At 31.4% G+C, this 22,690-nt stretch overlaps 1 protein-coding gene across 4 annotated transcripts in view; it reads left to right on the forward strand.

The window, feature by feature from the left end:
• Nucleotides 1–22,690, forward strand: part of CNKSR2 (connector enhancer of kinase suppressor of Ras 2) — a 247,260-nt gene that overhangs the window by 121,219 nt on the left and 103,351 nt on the right. For 2 of the 4 annotated variants that reach the window (XM_006085611.3, XM_006085612.3), the window contains exons 9-11: nucleotides 7,108–7,254; nucleotides 16,949–17,082; nucleotides 21,752–21,963. In XM_006085611.3, coding sequence (XP_006085673.1) covers nucleotides 7,108–7,254; nucleotides 16,949–17,082; nucleotides 21,752–21,963 — 493 coding nt within the window. The remainder of the gene's footprint in view (nucleotides 1–7,107; nucleotides 7,255–16,948; nucleotides 17,083–21,751; nucleotides 21,964–22,690) is intronic. The other 2 variants (XM_014453028.2, XM_023751319.1) reach the window with 1 other exon arrangement.

The raw sequence follows: 22,690 nt of genomic DNA on the forward strand, positions 1-22,690 counted from the left end.
CAATGTACAAGTTGGGGATAACATGTAAACTAGTAAATGATAAACTAATAACTGCTTAGAAACACTGGCATTTGCTACCTCAGACAATAAGGAAGATATTAGTAGTAGTTCAGCATATGTGAAAAACATTATCTGTAGCTGATAATAAGACATATTTTGGGTAAGATGCATATGGTGGTTTTTAAAAAGTTCATTCTAGCCCATTAATGTAATGTGAGTGACATATTCCATTAACATATTGAGGAAGAGAAACTTGGACTATTTATAACCACCACAAAATATTTTTTCTGGGGAAAAACTTCAACAGTGTTTACATAATGTGTATGATTAGGCAGAAGCTTTCATTGACAAATAGAAACTATATCCATTTTTATATTCCTTGTCATAATCACATCACTGTGAGAGTATTCAAGATATAAATACTATTTTAAAAAATATTAATGTATAAGAAAGTTTATTTGGTAATTTGGAATAAAGAATGACTGTTACAGTTTTAGTATCAATTATATATATTAGAGAAAAATTTAATACTACATCTTCGTTTTATACACAAAACTAAACTCCCTTTCCATTTCAAGGCATTTTATTGTCTCTGAAACATGTGTTCTCATTCCTCCATATCATCTCAGTAGTCAAGTTATTAACAAATAATGTGTCTGTCATTTTAAGGCACATTATTGATTGCAGGTTTATCCAGATAAATAAGAGTAAGTTTTTCTCAAATAAAAAGGACACTCAAAATCCAGTTTATGAGGATGGGTGGAGAGGACTGGAGTGTGAGGAAACATACAACTTTAATGTGAAAAAATGTCACTAGAAATATACAGTGTGCTATGAGATTCACATGAGAAAAATATGGTTTTAGCTGTAAGACACTTTATGATGAATAGTGCATTTACTATGAGCCATTATGGATGTCAGATTTTTTTATTTTTTTACTTTTAATTTATTTATTGATTAAGGTATTACATATGTGTCCTCATCCCCCCATTACCCCTTCACTCATGCCCTCACAGATAAGTCAGTTTTTAAAGGTGGGAGAAAATTTTCTAGAAAAAGGAAGAGTGATTCTGCAAAGACATGGCCATGGTTAAATGCAGTGTTTGAGGAGAATGTGTACTTGGTCCACCAACATTTGCACCCATATGGAACTACTGAAATTTGCTCAAACTGGTGATACTTTGTCTCATGGCTTTGTTTACTCCTTCATCCTCCACATCCCCTTCACCTGTCCAACTCCTAAGAAATTCAGCTTAGACTATTATGAAACCTTCTCTGAACCCTCAAGGATTGATTAGATGCCCTTGCTGGGGGATCCAATTGCACCCAGTATTCACCCTATTAAGGTACTTCTCTTACTTGATTTTAAAGGTTTATTTACCTGCTCATCTCTTTCCCCTGCTCAATAGTGAGGCACAGACTGTGCTGCATGCGCCATATTACCCATGATGCATGGAAGGCACACAAGATTTACTGATTTTATACATTATAATACCTAATCTTAGCATATTAAACACCTAAATATTCTAGACATGAACGAGTCAGTGCCTTCAAGAAGCTCTTCGTATAGTACAGTGGTTCTCAAAATGTGGTTCCAGACCAGTAGCATCAGCACCACTTAATAACTTGTAAAAAAAAACCTGAAAATTATAGGGCCCCACTTCAGACCTACTAGATCAAAAATTCTGGAAGTTTAAACAGCAATCTGTGTTTTAACAAGCCTTCCAGGTGAATTTAACACATGCTAAAGTTTGAGAATCACATTAAAGGTAAATAATAGGAGACAGCTATGGCCATATTGACAAAGGACCTGTTTGAGTAATTTATTTTTTTAGCTGGCTTGAAGGGATGAATACTTACACTGTAGCAGTATTTTGGAGCTACAAAGGAGTAGAAGCGGAGCGACCAGTTAGGACTCTTGTAAGTCTAGCAATTAGGTACCCAAACCAGAACTAAGGCAGTGAGAAGCATTAGTTGCTAGGATCTATTCTTTAGGACACATGTACTTAAAAGGGGAGGCTATCATAAGTGAGACCACACTCCAAACTTGAAAGGGTAGTGGGGACTTTTGTTGTTGCTGTTGAATAAGAGCAGGGATAATGAATTTGATTTTAAAATGTTAAATGTAACATTCATTTGAACTACCAATGGGATATTTATGGGGGGGATGCTTGCTCTTATAGTGCCTTGTGCTTTAGAATCAAACAGACTTGAATGAGAATTCTGGCTTTACCACTTAACTATATTTTTAATCTTGACCAAGAAAACTTAATTTCTTTTTGCTTCAGTTTCTTCACATGTAAAATTGGTTTCATAGTTGAACTCATAGGGCTGTTGTAAGAATGAAAATACATATATATAAAAGGAATGCAATGTAGATGTCAAGAATCTAGCACAGTGAATTATTGGTACTGATTATTCAGTAGCCATTAGTATGGATGAACTGAACTGTTGGAAATGTCAGTAGAGTTCTGAATAGGAAGCAGGGATGGTTAGAAAGATTTGAGAACCATTTGCAGAAAGTTGTTATTAGAAGCTCTGGGAAGAGAAGTGTTTATTGTAAAAAGTCCACATGAAATATTAGAAAGGGTCTAATACTTAGCCTAGAGGAAATACCTACATTTATTGATTGTGAAGTAAAAGAAAAGATGGAAGACATTAATCAGAGATGTACCAGGACCACATTCCTTTACTTAAGCTAATCTGTTGTCATAGCATCTACTTGCATTTTCCAATCCATTCTGTTTATAAGAGTCAGAATGTGTCGTGACTTGGGAAATCTAATCATTTAGCCTGTGCAAGAATACTGAAATATCCTTTTTGGTGTTGAGTTCACTATTTCACAAATTAGCCAATTCCCTTTTGGATATCTTTGATTATTAGAATGTTTCTCATGTATCCATAACCATGGTCTCTTAAGGCTTTTTACATTATTCAATTTCTTCCCATATTAATGGATTGTACCCCTAAATTAGTGTCCACTAGGATCCCTTCTTCCTTCTGTCAAAACTCCCTCTATCTCCTAGGACAGAAAGATTTTCCTTACAGCCAATGTATGTAAAGAATACTTTTAAATCATGTTTCATATTACTATTATATCTTCACATGGTTTCTAATTAAGGTCTGTCATGACTAATATTTTATTTTATTTTTAAAATATATATATATTTTTATTGACTTCAGAAAGGAAGAGAGAGAGAAACATCAATGATGAGAGAGAATCATTGATCGGCTGCCTCCTGCATGACCCACACTGGAGATCAGGCCTGCAATCTGGATATGTGCCCTGACCAGGAATCCAACTATGACCTCCTGGTTCATAGGTTGATGCTCAACCACTGAGCCACGATGCCTGGGCCATGCCTAATATTTTAAAACTATAGTCAGAAACTTAAATGAGAAAATGGAAAGCTAATCTTGAAAGATGGTTAACATGCATTTATATATTTTACCTATTTTGAAATGTGTATACCATTACATTTAGTTCCTAACATGGGGGCTCCCAAATTTCTTGAAGTTGTAACACATACATCCCTCACTTTGTCATACCATCTATGATATCATGTCCCCTTATAATCTGACAACCATAAGTATCTCAATAACAGTTAAAGAGAAATAAATTAAAGTATTCACTACACTTCATTGTATGGCGGAAGATATGTTAGGATATCACAGAGCTGGGAATCATTTGTTCTGGAGCTCTAGGACCATGTCCTATTTGCTCTTGAATAGAACATGATACAATCCAATAAATGGGGACAATTGTTAAGAATTTTATGTAGTAGAGAAGATAGAAAGTAATGAGAAATGATCCAAATTAGGGAATTTGAGAAAGTACTAAGTAAAGGGGGCTATTCAAGTAAGAGGCATGATGTTTGCTTGCCATTTATGTGTATACAAATACTGGAATGGGAATGATGGGGCTAAAAGCTCCTTCTGTTATCGAAAATAATGTTACACAAAGTCTGAATTATTCAACCAGCATTATTGTCACTCAGTAATTTTTATGTGAACCTGGCCTAACACTTCGGTATCTACTATAATCATTTATTGAATCAATAATCAACAGATAATATAGCTCTTGACTTACTGAGCACAACTGAATAATAAATTTGTTTTTTTCTAATCACCTAGAATTATACTGCCTAGAGTAGATATGATTTCCCCATCACTGTCTTTTACTGTTTTAAATAATGTTGCCTTTCTGGTTCTGACATTTTATGAAAATTGTCCATCCATAACAAACAGTCCTAATTAGGTAACTTATAAAATTCATTATTTTAATTGGAATATTACTATTCATGGACTATATCCACTTATATTGCTCATTTTGTTGTTTCTAAAACTCATGTTTATTGCCAAGAGTTCAGGAATAAAGTTATTTAAAAATACATATTGTGTTCTTTACTCTCCTTTAACCACTGTTGTATATCTTTCTATACAATGTAAAATTTAATTTTCTATTTTGGAACTTAATTTTTCACACAATTTTTATATCCCTTACTAATAGAGATTTACATAATGTATAATTCTTGATTGGTTCAAACAGTCAGTATGCAACACATATGTTGCACATTTATCTCTACTTTTATCCAATCATTTCATTATGGTGGTTGTGGAAGTAGAATTTGGGAGCCTAAGATATATGCTTCATATGTATCTTGATGTATATCTGTTTACTTTGTTTAAAATGTTGCTAATATTATCTCAGTGAGAGTTGGAAGGCTGATTAAAAACTAGTAAATTTATATAATTTTCTGTTGCCATTAAATAATATTCAGCTATAAAATTAAAATTGAACCAAATTCTTACTTTCTCATCCAAAAAACAATTCCACTTTCTCATAAAAATACAATTCTATTATTTGGAATTATGTGTTTTAAAAAAATAGCATAGAAAAGTATGAAGGAACAGGATAAACCAAATTGCACTGAAAATTAAACAGAAAAACGCTATCTAGCCTTAAAAATTTTTTAACTAGTCACAATGATTATAACAGAATAAATGGAAGAAACTGGTAGATAGAAATCAATGTGTAATTTGCCAATAATAAGAATGCTGAAAGAAAAATACGGTCATATTATTGACTGCTTTAATGTAGTTAGCAATTATTTGAATAAATAAATGATAAAAACGTGGTTATCAATAATAAGTTGTTCATAAACTCTTTGTATAAACAGCATGTTTTCTCCCTTCAAATCTGGAACTCAAAATCTGCTTCACATATTTTTTTGGCAAGCAAAATGATCACTTGGATTTGAACTCACTTTGCTTTAACTCTTGGCTTACAGAAGTGGCTGTAGGGACATTACTTAGCTATCAGAGTAATCAGAACCAATGTATTATACCTTCGGACACATAATAATTCCACTTATATATAATGGGAGACATTTGACCAATTCCAGTACTTTAGTTGATCTGTATTAATGTGACTTTTTTTAAAAAATTGGTAGCTTCTTGTTCAGATTAGTCAGGTATTCTAAATCATCATTTTGATTCATATCTGAGAAACCCAGAGGTTTTAAGCATTATAGCATATTGCTTCTTTTTTGTCCTAACGTTTTCTCTTTACCATCACTCAATTCAGCTATAATAGAAGTTATAATTTAAATGAATGCTCATCCATTATATAAACCAAAGTCTCCCATTATTCTGCAGTAGCTGCGGTTCAGAGTATCTTTTCATCATAGTCTCTGGAGATCTGTGCTTCTTTTGGTGGAAGTGCTCATTCTTTCCAGCGTGAACATTATCTTCCAGGCAAAAACATGAGTAACAGACAAAGGCACACATTCCCTTTCACTTGAGTGCCTAGGAAGAAACTAGATCACTGTTATGACCATTTGCTAAATCCTCCTTGCAAACTAGGATAAATTTTGACCCAATGTATTTCTATAACACATACTGGAAAATTCGAATACATTAGAGTTGTGATAAAAGTTTTTTCTTTATAGTGTTAAATGCATTTTTAATCTTTGAAATAATAGACATTTTTAATGTGTTTCTTTAAAGCATAGTTCTGGGATTTCAGTTATCTGATAACTGTGTAACTAATCCACCTTAAAAGCAAAAAAATATTATTCTATGTTCAAAATATTAAAAGGATGATGAGTGAAATAATTTAATGGATAACAGCTGAGCCACATTTTAGGACATTTATCAAGGACTTCAGTTTAATTATTCAGTATTTTTTGAGGTGATATTCAAATAGAATGGCTTCATTATTTTTAATATATTTTTATTGATTTCAGAGAGGAAGGGAGAGGGAGAGAGAGATAGAAACATCAATGATGAGAGAGAATCATTGATTGGCTGCTTCCTGCATGCCCCTCACTGGGGGTCACGCCTGCAACCCAGGCATGTGCCCTGACCGGGAATTGAACTGTGACCTCCTGGTTCATAGGATAATGCTCAACCACTGAGCCATGCCAGTCGGGTTAGAATGGCTTCATTAAATATAGCACATTATATTTTAAATTTATAGAATCATTTGGAACACAGTTTTAATAGGTGCTTCATTGGAGTAGTATTAACTTGTAATTTTTTATTCTATCTTATACCATGGTGAAAGGTCTCTTCTATTGATGCTGTCTTCCATGCATCAGAATGTTGTCTTGGTGTGTCATTACCAGCTATTGGTAATATAATGTCAGTCTAATTTATAGACACTTGTACCACATATCTCTAAAAGATGGTGATGAGAAAGCATGTGTACTTTGTAAACTCAGGACATTGTCAAATCCGTGTTTTCAGGCATGCAGATTTTAAAATTGTACTTTTGAACAGAGCTTGGATCTAGACCTTGCACAGCATTAATGATGATATAATTTCTTTAAATTCTAAATTACTCCATTGGTAGGATACCGTTTTACTCTCTGCTTTGACATGGTAAATGTCCATTAGCTTATCAGAATGATATGGACTCTAATGCAATAACATGGTTAATCAACTCAAAGATAAAATTTCTTAAGTATATATCTCCTGAAAATTGGTACGATGGTACACCAATTATGTGATTTTCATTTTTAACTAATCTTATTAAAGGGGGAGAACATTAAATCTTTGAATACTGTACCTCAATTTTATTGTAATGATTTTGCTGGTTACCAGGTGGGGTGGCAGTTGAAAAATTTGGTGAATGCACTACGAGAGGACCCGAGTGGTGTTATCTTAACTTTGAAAAAGCGACCTCAGAGCATGCTTACCTCAGCACCAGCTTTACTGAAAAATATGAGATGGAAGCCCCTTGCTCTGCAGGTAATGAAGCTTAATCATAAGTCATACACCATCATTTTAGCCATAGACTATCTCAGTAATGCTTCTTTATTGTGCCTCATCTCAGCAGCATATGGATTAATCTTGTATGCTTTTGAAAATTTGTTTGTGAAATGATCTCTTCACAGCTTATCCTAATAGGCTTAATTGTGATGAAATATTAAAGTTTATATACTAAAGCCCAAATAATAAAGAACTTGGCCTTAATTTGTAAACATTTAAAAGCATAATTCCAAACAAACCACAAGATATTTCAAGCCAAATATAGAAATTTAAAATGAGAGGTTTCATGTTTGATATAATCTTCTATTTAAAAGTTATCCCCATATTCACTTCTTGAAGAAATTAGCTGATAGTTTATAAAATTATTGTGAATCAGGTCATAACATAGTAATAGCTATTTATGAATAGTATGTAAAGGAAGTTTTAGGTAGTAATTAAAATGTACCAACTGCATTCCACCTGACTGATCATTTTTCTTTTTTCCACCCTTTAGGGTGGCAAAAATAGAGAAACTGTTGCATTAAAATTTCTGCATTTTTCTTCAGCATGAAACATCACTCTAAGTATTACTCTGGATGTTGATAAATTATATTCATTAAGAAGCTGACTTATCTAGGAAGTTATAAATATATAATTCTGGTTGAATAAAGAAAGAAGCAATACATATTCTCCAATTTCAGTCAGGATATAATCTTTAAACACATCATAGAAGAAATTTTTGTCCTTTTTGTAAGAAGGACAAAAATTTGGTCAGAGTAATCAGAACCAATGTATTATACCTTCGGACACATAATAATTCCACTTATATATAATGGGAGACATTTGACCAATTCCAGTACTTTATCTCTACTTTTTCTGTTCATAAAACCTGCATTTTAAAAATAGGAGACTATTACCTTTCTTAGAAGTACAATTTTTAAAAATTTAAATTGCCAATTGAAATAGAAGACTGCCCATTCAGCTTAAAAAGAAAAGCAATATATGAAAATAACATTATCACTGTGTAAATTGGTATTACATTCTATATTAGTACCTTATACCATTCTTAGATATTTTTTCCTAAAATCCTAAATTTTACATTACACACGAATGGCCTTATAGACTATAATAATGTCTAATTATCTAAAAGTTTACTATTTATTTGCCTCAAATTTGCATTTTACTTAAATAACAGAAACATATAAAATTTTCTAACATTAAGGTCTCTACATTTTTAAAGTGAAATTTTCTAATTTTCAAATGAATACATGTAAAGCTGTATTAATATGTCCAAATACATTTGACTTGCAGTATGTTTATTATTAAAGATTTTTGATATTCATTAAAGTTCAGAGTTCAGTGTTTGACTCATTAAGGCGTAGATTAATAGATCAGATTTTACCATCACATCATTTTATTTTCTTGCTGCATTATAAATTGCTTTGTTGTTACATTCTATAGTTTTCTATTGACATGTCTTCCCTTAAGAACCTTCTTCAAAGTCTGAGGTGGAAACCCTGAAGAAGAAGCCCATGCTTTCAGCTTTTAGGTTTTCTTCTCTATGTACGTGTAGTTAATTTAAATTTTTCTTTCTAGTCTCTTCTGTTTCACATTGAACACCAAAAAGACATTAGTTTCTTGTTGATCCATGAACTTTGAGGGAATATCTCTAGAAAATAAATGGATAATTTGGTCCCCTTTTAGATTCTTTTGCACAAACTCAAAGTGGAGAATTAAGGTAATGGCAGATAAGAGTCAATTTTATGTAAAATGCTAAAATTATTGAAAAACCACTGTTTCTTTTCTGCTACATATACATTTGGTATGTGTACTCAAAGCAGGATAATAAAGACTTTAATTTTTTAAATGATTTCACACCCCTTAATTATAATATAAGTTAATAGAGTTTTAAGGCACTTTTTATAGGTCCATTCCCAAATGCTAAGAAATGTGCCTCATCAGATCACTAATTGTATTTACTCCTCATTGCCTGTTCAGTTACTCTGAGTATATTTGTAGGTTTACTTTTTCAGAATGCTGAAATCCGATAAAAGAAAGTCAGCATTTATATAAGTGCTTATATGTATTGACATTTTTGTGTTTGTTATTTCAACTGAATTTAGTTCACCTGAATTGTATAGTCTAAGTTCAAACCTTACAGATAAACAATACTGTTGGGGCGGCGGGGAGAGACCTGCTTTCAACTTCTTTGCAAATTGCTTCAGAGATTGACTTTTTACACAGCAAAATGGAGAGTATTCATTTTTCATTGTTATTGAATTTATTGGGGTGACGTTTTAACTAAATACTTCCTAGTGGTGGTAAAACAAGATCTTAGGACTAAGGGCAATGGTTAAGTCCTCTAGCATATGTCAGCACCACCAGATCTCCCCAGAATCTATTTTGAAGACCCGAAATTACCAAGACACTGGGAGAGTAATGGAAATTATCTGATCAGAATTTTTATAAAATGCAGATTTTGATACAATTAAAAGTGGACAAAACCTGAGGGTAGCAGGATCTGGAGATTGAAGATAGACTTCCTCCAGAGGGGGAAAAGTCAAAGAAATAGTGGGATGAAAGTCTTAAGGTGGTCTTGGATTCTTTTGTGACTTTGCCTAAGGCCACATATTTTTCCTAGTGGCTAAGAAAGGACCTCAAATGTGGAACAAATGAATAATACTCTGGGCAGACACAGTATCGTTCCTATTGTATTCTTGCTTCCGATATGTGTACGTACATGTTAGGGCTAAAATGCCAATTAACTCATCTAAATATAAATATTCAAACCTGAAGAATTAGACATTAGGTCGTTTCTTTTTACATAGGAAATACCAGTAGTCTAGTAAGAATTATTTAAAGTAGAGGTTACCAAAAAACAATCTGTGGTGTTTATTTAGCTCAATATGTTCATCTTTTTTGTATGCCAGGTTTCATTTACCTACTAGCATTTTCAGATAAAATATGGAAAAGTTTGTGTAGCATGTAGGTAAACTAATACATACATCTTAAAATAAAGAACAGTATTCTAACATAAGGAATAATTATTTTCTAAATTAACAAGTAAATAATTTGTGCCTAGACAAATAAAACATAACCTTATCTACCCTAAGGCAGATGATTATTAAGGAATATCACATTTTTAATGAAACAATCTTTATTTCTAAAAATATTTTAAAAGTATAGTAAATTCTATTATTAATCAACCACAATGATAAATTTTGATTTGGAATTTCTTTGAAAAAAACATTCATGGAATTTAGCCAAATAAACAAAAGCATACAATTCAGCTTCATACTCACAGAGCAATTTCATTAGTACATTTCATGAAATTTGGCAGCTCTTTGTTTAAATTCTTGCTTTCTCAAACATTTTACAATAGAATAAAAGATACCTTAGTCAAATATACAAGCAAATTTAATCTGGAATTGAATTGCGTTGTCATCTGCATTCATTTACAAATAGTAGATGTGTTTTACTTAAGATAGAATATGTTATTCTAAGAAAGCAAACCAGGGATTCCCTGTTTTCTGAGAGATGTTTTTAAAAACACGTCCTTAATAGCACCTTCAACTAATGTCCTGGATTTTGGTAAGCAGGGTGATTGCTTATGTTCAAGTTCTTCCAGTTCAGTGAAAACATTTCTGGCAACTGTGGATAAACATCAAGGTATTTTTTTTTATGTTTGTGATTTTAAATTAGTGTGTGTAGGTCCTAAAAATCCATGTCATTTTCTTCTTAAAAGAGATTATATGGCTGGACATTGACAAGAATGTTGATTGAAATCATCACTGGGGACGAACAATTTTTTTTAAGCATTAAGAACCCAGTATTTTTGGTTAGAATACATTTCAGAAATGACCACTAAAATCAATGCTGGAATTCAACATACTGATACAGGTTTCATTAAACACATTTTATATGAAATAACATCAAACTGTATCATTAGACTTATGTTCTTAAACTGTATTCTAGTCCATAAATCCTGTAACTTGTGATAGTTTCTTGTGTGATTTTGTGTTTTTCATTTAAAATATTACTGCTAGGCATTTTTACAGGATATTTAACTTTGAGAAGAAAATGAAATGGAAAGCAAATAGTCATAGCAGTTTATTCCATCTGTCAACTGGTATAACAATTGAAGAGCATTGATTTTGTTGTATTTCAAATACAGATATGAATGGTTGTAAAAAAAAACATAAGCGATTATAAAATTTATTTTAATTCAAAGTCATGGTCAGGGTGACCTTTAGTTAACAAAGCTTATGTTTCTGAGAGTTTTGTTTTAAAAGCATGTTTTAAAGAGGAAGATAACTAATATTAGTTAAGATACTAGAAAAAGAAAATAAATTTAAACTAAAAATGTAATTATGCTGACTGGGAGGCAAAAAACAATCACATTTTTTACATGCTCAAATTGGTAAATAGCTGCAAGCCATTGTCACATCAATTTCTTGTTCACTAAGGTTTAAGCAAATTAATTAAAGGACCTCAGTCACATTTGTGTTATCAGCCAAATACTTCCAAAATGTTAACACTGACAACAAAAATTCTTTTATGATTTATTTTTTTCTTTAGTTTCCCATTTCTTTAGTTACTATCCTAAAAATGAAGTTGACTGTAATTTGAAATAATTGGAAGTCCAGTTTTAATGTTGCAGTAGTAATTATGCCAATATGACTGGAGAGCACAAGAATAAACATACTATTGGTAGTCTCAGTATAATGTACAAAATGTGATGATTCCGTGGAAAAAGCCATTTTGTCATGTGGCTCTCAAGTCTATATTAGTTGTATGTTGTGTAACTATATGCATACTTATGCTCATATGTCTGTATTTTTTAATTGTATACATGACAGATACGGTGTCCTGATCAAATCCATGATCAGAAAAAGCAATGTGCGTTTTCTTGGTAGTCTGATAAGTAAGGGAAGATTACATGCTTATAAAAGAAGACTCTTTTTGTATTTATAAATTTGTATTCTAGAAAAATCTGTGAAAGAACAGAGTGGGAGAATTTTGTATAGGTGTGTTTCTCTTAGGTTCTTTTCAAATTATTTACTACTTAAAACTTACCCAGGAGAAAGCATTCCCAATAATTTTCCAAATTAAATCTAACATTCTTTATATGGTCAAGAAACTTACAAGATTGTATGCAACATCGTGCCTCCCAAAATCCAGATTAAATTTTCCCTGAAGCATTTGTTTAAATGACTAAGAAGAGAATCGCTAACATAAAACAATATCCTGGTACTTGTTTTGGGAATTACAATAAAAATGTGTTTGAACTGAGTAAGGACGTGTGTAAATGTTCTGTGCTAGAATAACGGGGTATTGTGATGCCTTTGAGTCTGTGCTTATTCTTCAGTTTGAATAAAATAAATGGCCAGGTGTTATACATGATGTAATCATTCGTATTTTAATGAATATTTAACCCTGAAAGACAAAGCAATTCTTTGTGATCTTTGCATTAGTGACTTTCTGAGATAACTACGTAGCATGTAACACACTGTCTTAATTTTTAACGTTGGGGCAGTCTTTATGTCATTGGTTTCATCAAGACTCCATGGCTCTATGAAAGCTGGGTCACTCACCAGACAGAGGGACAACTAAATTAAGATATGCTTGCCAAGAGTTGTTAAAATGTTAAACTGTTTCAAGTAAAACCTCAACATCAAATGTGGTTTCTTTAGTAGGGAAGTTCTTTTCCTATAGTCCTTAAGACCTTATCGGTTTCAGAGGTACATTGATATCTTCCAGATGTGCTCAATTACCTTAGAGATGTTAGAATTGGGGACATAAGAAAAAGACCTGAGCCATGAGATGATCTAAAGTGAGATTTCAGTGATGCCTTACAAAAGCTGAAAGTTTTATTTTATAACGATCACAATCTTCCAGTGATGTTTAATCTGGATGAGTAGGATATTATTACTAAAGCATTGTTCATGATTCAGAAGATTTGAGTCCTTTTGGCAGTAGTAATTGACCTAGTATTATAAATGTACATTTGAAGAGATACATATGATCGTTTTATTTGGGATTTGAGTATTTTAAAAGATGCACGCCAATGCCCCTAGAAATAAATGCATCATAGACTTGTTTTAGAAGAGTAACAACATATATGCAAATGTACCTTCCTTGTTGGAGTCTCACTGAATCTGGAAGGATAACTTTATATCAGTAGGTTCATTTTGATCTGAAAACTAAATGTTATGACAAGTTCCTTTCAGAAAATAAACCCCTTTGGATAAAATGCAAAACTGGATCCTTGTCATACTTGATTGCATACTGTAGTGGATCAAATTATATTGAAGCTTTATGCTTACTTCAGTAACAGATAAAGTCTTTAAAAACCTTTGTATTTTATCCATAAGTGATGTTAGTTCCTAATTCTCTTCCCATATAGATTTTACCGATAGAAAAAGTGGCACGATAAAAAAAATACCCTTTATTTCTATGGCATAATGCTTTTCTTACACTATGTTAACAAATGATTGAAAGTAAGGAATATGCCTATTAAAATTTGAATTGAATGCTGAGAGAACACCTTTTTTGATTTAATGGAAGCTTTCTTTGTCACTAGGTGTATTTGCACTCCCTTAAATGGTTATTGGTGGTAGATGTAATTTTAATGCCACTTGTTACAGCTAGAAATTTCTCACTGGTAATTTTAGCTAATAGCATCATTTATACTGTGCTTGATTTAGTCAAAATTTGTCTATCTTTCTAATGTTTTCAAATGCCTTTTTCATTCTTTTAGTCATTTTGTACTCTTTCAATTCTTGTCCAAAGTTAAGAGGTTATACTTTCAGGTTATCACAAAGACCTCCATTTGGGATAACTAGCTATTTCCATTTTCCCATAAAGCTGCTACTTTATGCTGATTTTTCTATTGCGCATTTTTTAAGTTCTTTATTGTTTAATGTATTACATAAGTCTCCTTTTCCCCCCATTGACCTCTCCATTGCGTATTGTCTTTTTAAACTGAGACTCTCAAGAAGAATGTTTACTTTTTTAGCTTGGATTAGCTTGACAAACTAGTACAAACAGTCGATAAAAATATATTGAATATATTTAATATTTACCATGGATTTTACTCGTTACAGGGCATACTGATTAGCCAGATGATGTATGTATGTTAAACCCATTGAAATGTTTTGTATAATTTACCAGTTAATAAAATAACTAGCCAGTTTAATTAAACAACAGGATTAACTATTTTTTTTCTCTGAAAGAACAAGTTTTTTAAAACCAATTCAACTTATTGAACCAGCTGGCACAATCAAACTTGTTATCTGTTTAAACATATTTAAGAGTCTTTTTCTTCCACATACTTGCTAATTTAGCTAATAACATTAACCAATGACATAAATAGCAATTCCTTGCTGAAAATAGATATCTAGAAAAAATAACAATTTAAAGGAAATAGCTAATATTTAAATTTCCTGGGAGGGGAAAGGCATAAGTACCCTGTGTAGACAATCCTGGTAATAGTCCAGGCAGAATAAAATACTCTTCATCATTACCTTACATGTCTGGGGTATTTAAATATACTGTAACCATTGACTCCTATTTCTTTTTTCTTTCTTTCTCCCCTCTTTGTCTGGGGAGGTCAAGGGTAGGTATGAACAACAACAACAGAATTATCTTTAGTTCTACAGATAATAAACTAAAAGGAGAGAAGTCTTCAAAATAGAAATAGTGACCCTAAAACAGAAGAAAGAGAATAAAATTTTAAATTATATTATTTTCTTCTAGTGCTTATGTTTTTAGAACTTTTAAAAAATTCACTTATCATATTAGGACATTTTAAAATAAGAGTGATATTAGAACATTTAGAAAGCATCTTGAATGTAAGTTTTTCTCTCACAGTGCCTCTGTTGGGAAGTAACATACTATGTAATGAATGTTTTCTTACAGTTCTATAATGATGAAATTTTCGTCCAAGTTATTGTTTAATGTCACCTGTATTTGATACCAAAATGTCCTGACAGAGAGGAAAACAGTTATAAACAGAGTCACATCCCAATGATTATACATATATAGTATGTCTAAATACTTGTTGTAATGAACCCATTATTCAAAGATCTGTTGTAGAGGCATGTAGTACATCCCTAGAATACAATTATTTATTTCCTCCGGCTTCATGGTGTTCATTTGTGCAGGTGGCTCCTTATTACGTATATAATTTCAGGATTTCCCATTGCCAAGATTTTTAATTCTAAAAGACACACAGAGTTTTACTGGAAACTGTTCCGAAATCAGCATAGTTAAACATCAGTCTTTACTGTGTACTTTCTTAATATCTCAAAATTCCTCAACATATAAAGCTTCTGACTTCCTTAAATCATATTATAGAGTCCCAAAATAACTGGTCAATTATTTACCCCTTCTGCCTTTAATTTCTATTTCACCTAGTCTAAAGCGTAACCATCATTTTGGCAGAGTGTGTGATTTCAAGTTATTAAGGTGAGCTGTGTAGCAAAGAAGGTAAAAACTGTGCACTGAGTTATAAACTATGTAGCCTACCCTAGTGACCTACATTGTACATTGTACTTATACTTGGCTTTTTTAAACTTTTGTTTATCTGTATGAAAGTATTGTCACAATATAAATAGTTGTGATATGCCATTTTTGAGTGTCCAGCTATAGACTGTGGGTCTATATAGATATACTCAAATTGTTTTCATACTGGCTAAAATGACATCTGGTCATGTGATGATACAGATCATTTGTGATCATTATTTTTATATTTGCAATTGCACTAGAATGCTTATTTTTCATGTTATTGTATATTTCGCTAATCAGTAAGACCTGTAAGATAAACATGAAAATTTGTAAATTTTTGTTTCACTTTAGGATAACTTCTCGAACCACAAGATCACTTTTGAAGCTTAGAATTGGGAGTGCTCTTAAGTTAATGCATCCTGATGTATTGCTTGATTTACTATATATACCATCTTAATTTTAAAAAACTTATACTTAAATACAGGCATGAAAATGAGTTTTCTAGATATGCGACTACGGATTATTTTAAACAATGATAAATGTGTGAAAAGGTGAAATGATTCTGTCACACTAATCACCATACTTTTGAAGATGTACCATAAAATGACTTTGAGAAGAGAGTTGGGTTTACATTTACTTTAAAAAAGTAGGTTTTCCTTGAAAAATACTCTCATATTGGCCTTTCCTGGTCCATTTTTGTAACCTTTTCTGAGAATCTGTGACATTCTGCTAATTTAAGAGTATGTTGTATCTTTTGGGGGGAAGTTCTGAAATATTTTTCTAATATATCAATCAGGATGTGAATGAGCTAATTCTTTTGAAAGTTACTCTTTATTAACTTTCTTTAAAAGAAGGGATTCTAACAAAGCAAATTTAATTTTAATAAGTTTCTGACTGTGACATAAATCTTCTCATTATGAAACACTGCATAGTAATATATAAATATGGTTATACCAAATAATAAGGTGAGTTGGAAACTAAGTAGAAACCTCTAAAGTAATAAACTGTGTGTTTGGAGATTCAAAGGAATATCCCTGTGATAAATAACATGCTTTTTTCTTTTAGCCAAGCTCAAAAACTTTGCAGAAATAGATAATTTTAAAATGATAACTTTGTCGTTGTTGTTGTTGTTGTTGTTTTGTGTGTTGTTTGTGTGTGTATGTATTTTCTTTTTCATTTTAACCAGCCTCTTATACCTAGAAGTCCCACAAGCAGTGTTGCCACGCCTTCCAGCACCATCAGTACACCCACCAAAAGAGACAGTTCTGCTCTCCAGGATCTCTACATCCCCCCTCCTCCTGCAGAACCGTATATTCCCAGGTATAAAACTAACCATCATGTTGTTCTAGGAAGCTTCTATCCAAAGACTAACCCAATGGCATGTAAACTGTGAAGTAAATTCTCAAGGAACAACTTGAATAGTTTATCAGTTGGGAATTCGAACACATTCTAGAAAAATCATTGCATTACAGAGAATGCATTTTGGTTAATAACTAATTAATATGTATTAAACACTTAGTAAGCATTAAATATCTTATAAACATCTCATATAAAGGAAAGAATAGTAAAATACTATTAAATAATAATTAGGATTATTTTAATAAGTAAAATATAAGTGAGGCTCTTTGGCAAAGAAGCTCCTAGAAATCTTAGGTTACTTTGAAGCATGTCATATATTTTTTTCTAGAAGAAAGTTATAGATAACTTTTATAACTTCTTAAATGTAGATAACGAAAGAGTTTGCAAGAAAATGGCTTGACTTTAAAGTCTATGTTCCAGATTTCTTGAGTCTGTGTCCCCATTTCATTTCCAAATTCCTACTAGAAATTCCTGGAAGATATGGAAGAATAGAACTTAGTGCCATAAAGCATTTTGTCCAAAAGCATTCTGATACCCATCTTTCTGGAATGCAAAGTTATGGAAAAGGACCAGTACAAAAGGGACAGTTACTACCAATCACAAAGAATTTTATTCAGTTTTTAAATTAGTTGTGCAATCATTCAAAAACAATCATGTAAGGTATCTTGTTTTCAAGACATAATTAATATTAAATTTCTTTTATTTATAAAAGAACTAAACTACCTTGGTTTTATTAATTTTTATTATTCATTGGTACACCTAATGTCTCATTCTATTAGATATGATGGTACTGACATTTTATTATCTAAATGCTACATGACCACATGACATGTTTGCAAATACTGTGTTGTCATTTGGTAATAAAACTATAGTCAGTTTAATAAACATTTTTATTTTTATTTTTGAGAATTAAATGTAGCTGTGGGGAAGCATTTTATGAGAAGATGTAATTTACTAAGCTGGAATTCCACAAATATTTATGATATAATTTACAGTCTTATGTTAAATTTACAATCAGATATAAAAATCTATCTGATATCCTAGTCAAACACAAATTGCATTTTAATTCTATTAAGATAGTGTCTGACTTTCTGAATACTCTTGCATGAGGAGCAATAAAAGCATGTGTGTATCAAATAGGAAGTGAATCTTTTGAGTTTGTTTTATTTTACTGCAAATGATTAAGAGACCTTATTCAGAGAGCTACATGTACAAATAAACATCAGAAGATTTTTTTTATCAAATCTCTGCAGTGTTTTTAAATGTTCTTTCCTTTTCTCTTGGCTAGGATGGAACTTGTTTTAAAGGACATGTTTCCTAGACAGAAAGTACTTAAAATACACTTCAGAAGACAAAGGAGTAAAATGATAACAGTTCTCTCTTCAGGGAGTGGTGTACATATGACTAAGGAAATATATAGAAATCAACAAAAAACTTTAACATGCTATTGAAAAATACTGTATAATATAAGAGATTGAAATATCAATATAGCATTACTTATTTTGTCGGTATTGTTTGAAAGCTCTATCCTTTTCAGTGAAATTCATAATTAGAGTGTATTATCTCATTTTAATTGATTTGTAGTCTAGTGTGTAATTGAACACAATATTCTAAATATATTTTGAATCAAATTATTAATTGCTCAGTCACACAGTAATTTTATATAGCATAGTCAAAACAATCCATGCATCAAAGTTCCTTTGTACTACGTACACCTTGTATAAATAATTTATCAGCATTTTCTGGTTTGACTTGAAATGATAGTTATAGAAGTTTTTGAAGTTGTCATTCTTTTTATAGATACAAACTTGGCACTTTTTTTCAATTTTTCTCATTTTGATTATGAGTGTGGTTCACCTAATTGAATTTATCAGAACATTTCTTTTTTTCTATATTAAAAAGTTGGTTTTGTGTAGGATAGGCATTTTGGTGTTAATTTGAAATATAAATCAGACAAATTTTCTCATCTTAAAACAAAAAAGCAACCCTTAAAAATAGTAGGCCTAGTTGTCAAATTAGGTAGAATTGTTTTCATGTGATTCTTTGAACGCATTTATTCCAGAAAAAATAAATGTGGTTACAAAAGTGATCTTATCGCTAAAAGAAAAAACACTCATATGTGAAGTGAGTGAAATTTTGTCAATTTATACATATGACTTATGAGTATATAAAGTTTGATTATCATAGTCTATAGTGTGCATTTTCCAGATTGCATATATACAATTAGTGTATATTATTCTACAAATAAACATATTAAATATAAAAATATATGTTTTAATCTTTACAGCAAAATGAAGTAATACATTTAGTTATTCAGTGGCTTATGGTGTGAATACATATACACACACACACATTTATATGCACAATATGTATATCAATTCATTTTTTTGCAAAGTTTGTTTTTGGTTTTTACTTTTTAAAATTCAACTTTATTTGAGTGAATGACATATAAATGTGTTTAATAAATCTTCCTTGCTGGTAAAAGGTCCCTCTTTCATATCATTATAGTACAAGTAATACCAGCCCTTCCAATTTTCTGCCACAGGTGTACTCCTATAATTAGAGCATGGTGAATTAACTACGGCCTAGTCACCCTCATATATCGAGCTGCATTAACAATTATGTCACCGGCATGATAGAAAAGTCTGCCCATTTATAGATAAATATAACCCTCTTCCAGTGCCACGACTTTGTTAGGGCTATTTCCAAACTAATTGCAGTGTCTATTTCTTTTTGATAGAGGACTAAAACAGTAAAAAATAAAATAAAAATACCAGGCAATTTGTATAGGAAACGTTTTTAGCTAGCTGAAAATAAAATTCTGCCTGGATTTTATATTTATTTTCTTTATGCTGCCTAAGAACTATGTAGTTACAATTTGGGAATAAGCAACACTTTATTTTAAAAATAAAGGAGTGAATGGCAATGTAAATGGCAATTTCACCTTGTGATGAGTTAAATACATAAGAAAATTTGCCAACTCAGTCTGTCATGAGAATATTATTTACTATTTTCTACATATTTAAATTACTAGGAATATAGTTTCCTTCATTCGGACAAACCTAATCTAAACATTTGCATATGGATACAAGCATAGTATTGTGCTGAATTGAACCTTATATTTTGGATTTGACATTCAATTTATAAGCTCATCACCATTTTATAAGATGCAAGATGAAATGCAAAATTCTTCTTTTCATCTGTACTATTATAAGATTTATTCTATTGATTTAAGATTCGTTTTGTTGATTTAAGATTTCAAGTGTTGGCACTTGACATAAAATTAAATTGTATCTGCTTTGATAGCATTGATGTCACTCTTTAGCATAAAACAGGAAACAAGAATTAGGAAGAAATAAAATTAATGAGCCACAATGGAAGAAACATTGCATTTACATCTATAGTCCTATTCTAAAAGACAAGCTTTTCTAACAAAAATTTCATAACTAGTCATTTAAACATGTAAGATAAATAAGGTTCGATACAGCCAAACCTAAATGAAATATTTCTACTAAAATACCACTCATTAGGGCCCAATCATCTGGACCATGTGAGTAATACAATATGTGAGTAAGATTTAGGGGTATCATAAATTATTAGAGAACTTTCTTTTTAGATTCCTATAGAAGAAAAAATCAACTTACCATCATTTTTTTTCATTTTGATTGAAATTTAATTATTCAAAACATTTACATGGCTCCAATTCAAAACTATATAAAATACATAAAAGCAAATGTTTTCATCCCTGCTTCGCCCACATTTTCCCTTTCCTTCCCCATAAAAATTAGTTTTTATTAGTATGTTTTATCCTTCCATTATTTCTTCTTGAAAATATAAGCAAAACTAGATATTTACATTAATATTCCCTTTCACCTTTCTTACAAAAAGAAAGGAGAATACTACAAACATTGCTCTCTACCTAGCTTTTTTATTACATTTATTGGGGTGATACTGGTTAATAACTTGCCATCATCTTTAATCATATTCTTAAACTCTATATGGATATGTAATGAAATTTTCCATTTGGAATGAATTCTGTGAATATATGTATTTACTATTAAATGAGATACATAGAATTTAAATACTGAAAGTATTTTCATTAAGGTGTATTTTAAGTTAATAACAAGCTATTTGACATTCTTATAATATCAGTTTATTTAGTACTGATTTGGTTTTTAAAGCCACAGTGTCCTAACAGAGGTGTTTGTTCTTAAACACATTTTTGTTTTTAAGTAGTGCAGATATTATGTGAATCAACTAGGTAAACTGGCAAAAGAAAGTTAGATTTTTAACATTTCCTACTGTCTTGAACACTAAAAGCAATTTTTGTGCTAAGGTGATTTCCATTACATGTGAAAATGGACTAGGGCAGGAGTTAAAAAATCTATGATCCATATCTGGCTGTGTCATTTATTACCTGTGTGAACTTCAGGCAACTCATTTAATCTCTCTAAGCCTCAGCATTTTTTCTACAAAATAGGAATAGTTAAAAATTGCCCTATAAACCTCAAAGTTTGGAAAGATGAAAAGATATATTGCATGGGAAGGATATTTTTACTATTTTAGACATTCTCAGCTATTTTACCACCCTAACGCTTTCCTACATTCTTCTCCTTCACCCTTTCTTTAGGGATGAAAAAGGAAACCTTCCTTGTGAAGACCTCAGAGGACATATGGTGGGCAAGCCTGTGCATAAGGGATCTGAATCACCAAATTCATTTCTGGATCAGGAATATCGAAAGAGATTTAATATTGTTGAGGAAGATACTGTCTTGTATTGCTATGAATATGAAAAAGGAAGATCAAGTAGTCAAGGAAGACGAGAAAGCACCCCGACTTATGGTAAGAGTTCTTAAGTTGACATAAGAACATATGTTTGGAATGGGAATTTTAATTTCTTTTCATAGGCTTTTGAGTTATGAAAATTATTTGATAGCTTTTGTATTTTGTAATTGATCTGTGTCTGTCATGTGCTTATAAGTGAAATTTTAACAATGTGAGGCATGCCATCTAAACTTATTCTAAATTTTGCAAAGAGTAAGCAAGAATAGTAGATAGAATTTTAGCTCATTTATGATGTGTGGAAACCGTTTCTAATTACATGAAATTTTTGTATGTCAGATGTTGCCAAATTGGAATAATTCAAAGTGGGTTTTTTTTCCTTTTTTAAATGTAAATTTGCTATTGACATGGCTTATTTAAAATAAAATTATCTTCTTACTCCTCAGGCATTAAAAAATCTTTAGATAGACTTTTCTGAGGGAAAATTTCATTTCAATATTGGTCTTTTTTAAGAAGCTGCAAAGGTTGAGTGGAACTGGATTTTAAATAGGAAGAACACACTATTTAAAGCAAAGATGCACCTGGAATGACCATGTCCCTAGAGTTTTGTAGGGGGTTTTGTTTTTAGCTTTGACTCCTATTTTTCCATGTATGATCAAGAAAGTAACCCAGTCACAAACACTTAAAATTGACATAGCATATCTGAAATATTGGCAGAGAAAGTTGCCTAAAGTTAAAGTACTGAATAAAGTCTCTCATCTTCTTACAAGAATGAAGATATTTAATT

The sequence above is a fragment of the Myotis lucifugus genome, unplaced genomic scaffold (genome assembly GCF_000147115.1).
Source record: "Myotis lucifugus unplaced genomic scaffold, Myoluc2.0 scaffold_20, whole genome shotgun sequence".
Lineage (NCBI taxonomy): Eukaryota > Metazoa > Chordata > Mammalia > Chiroptera > Vespertilionidae > Myotis > Myotis lucifugus.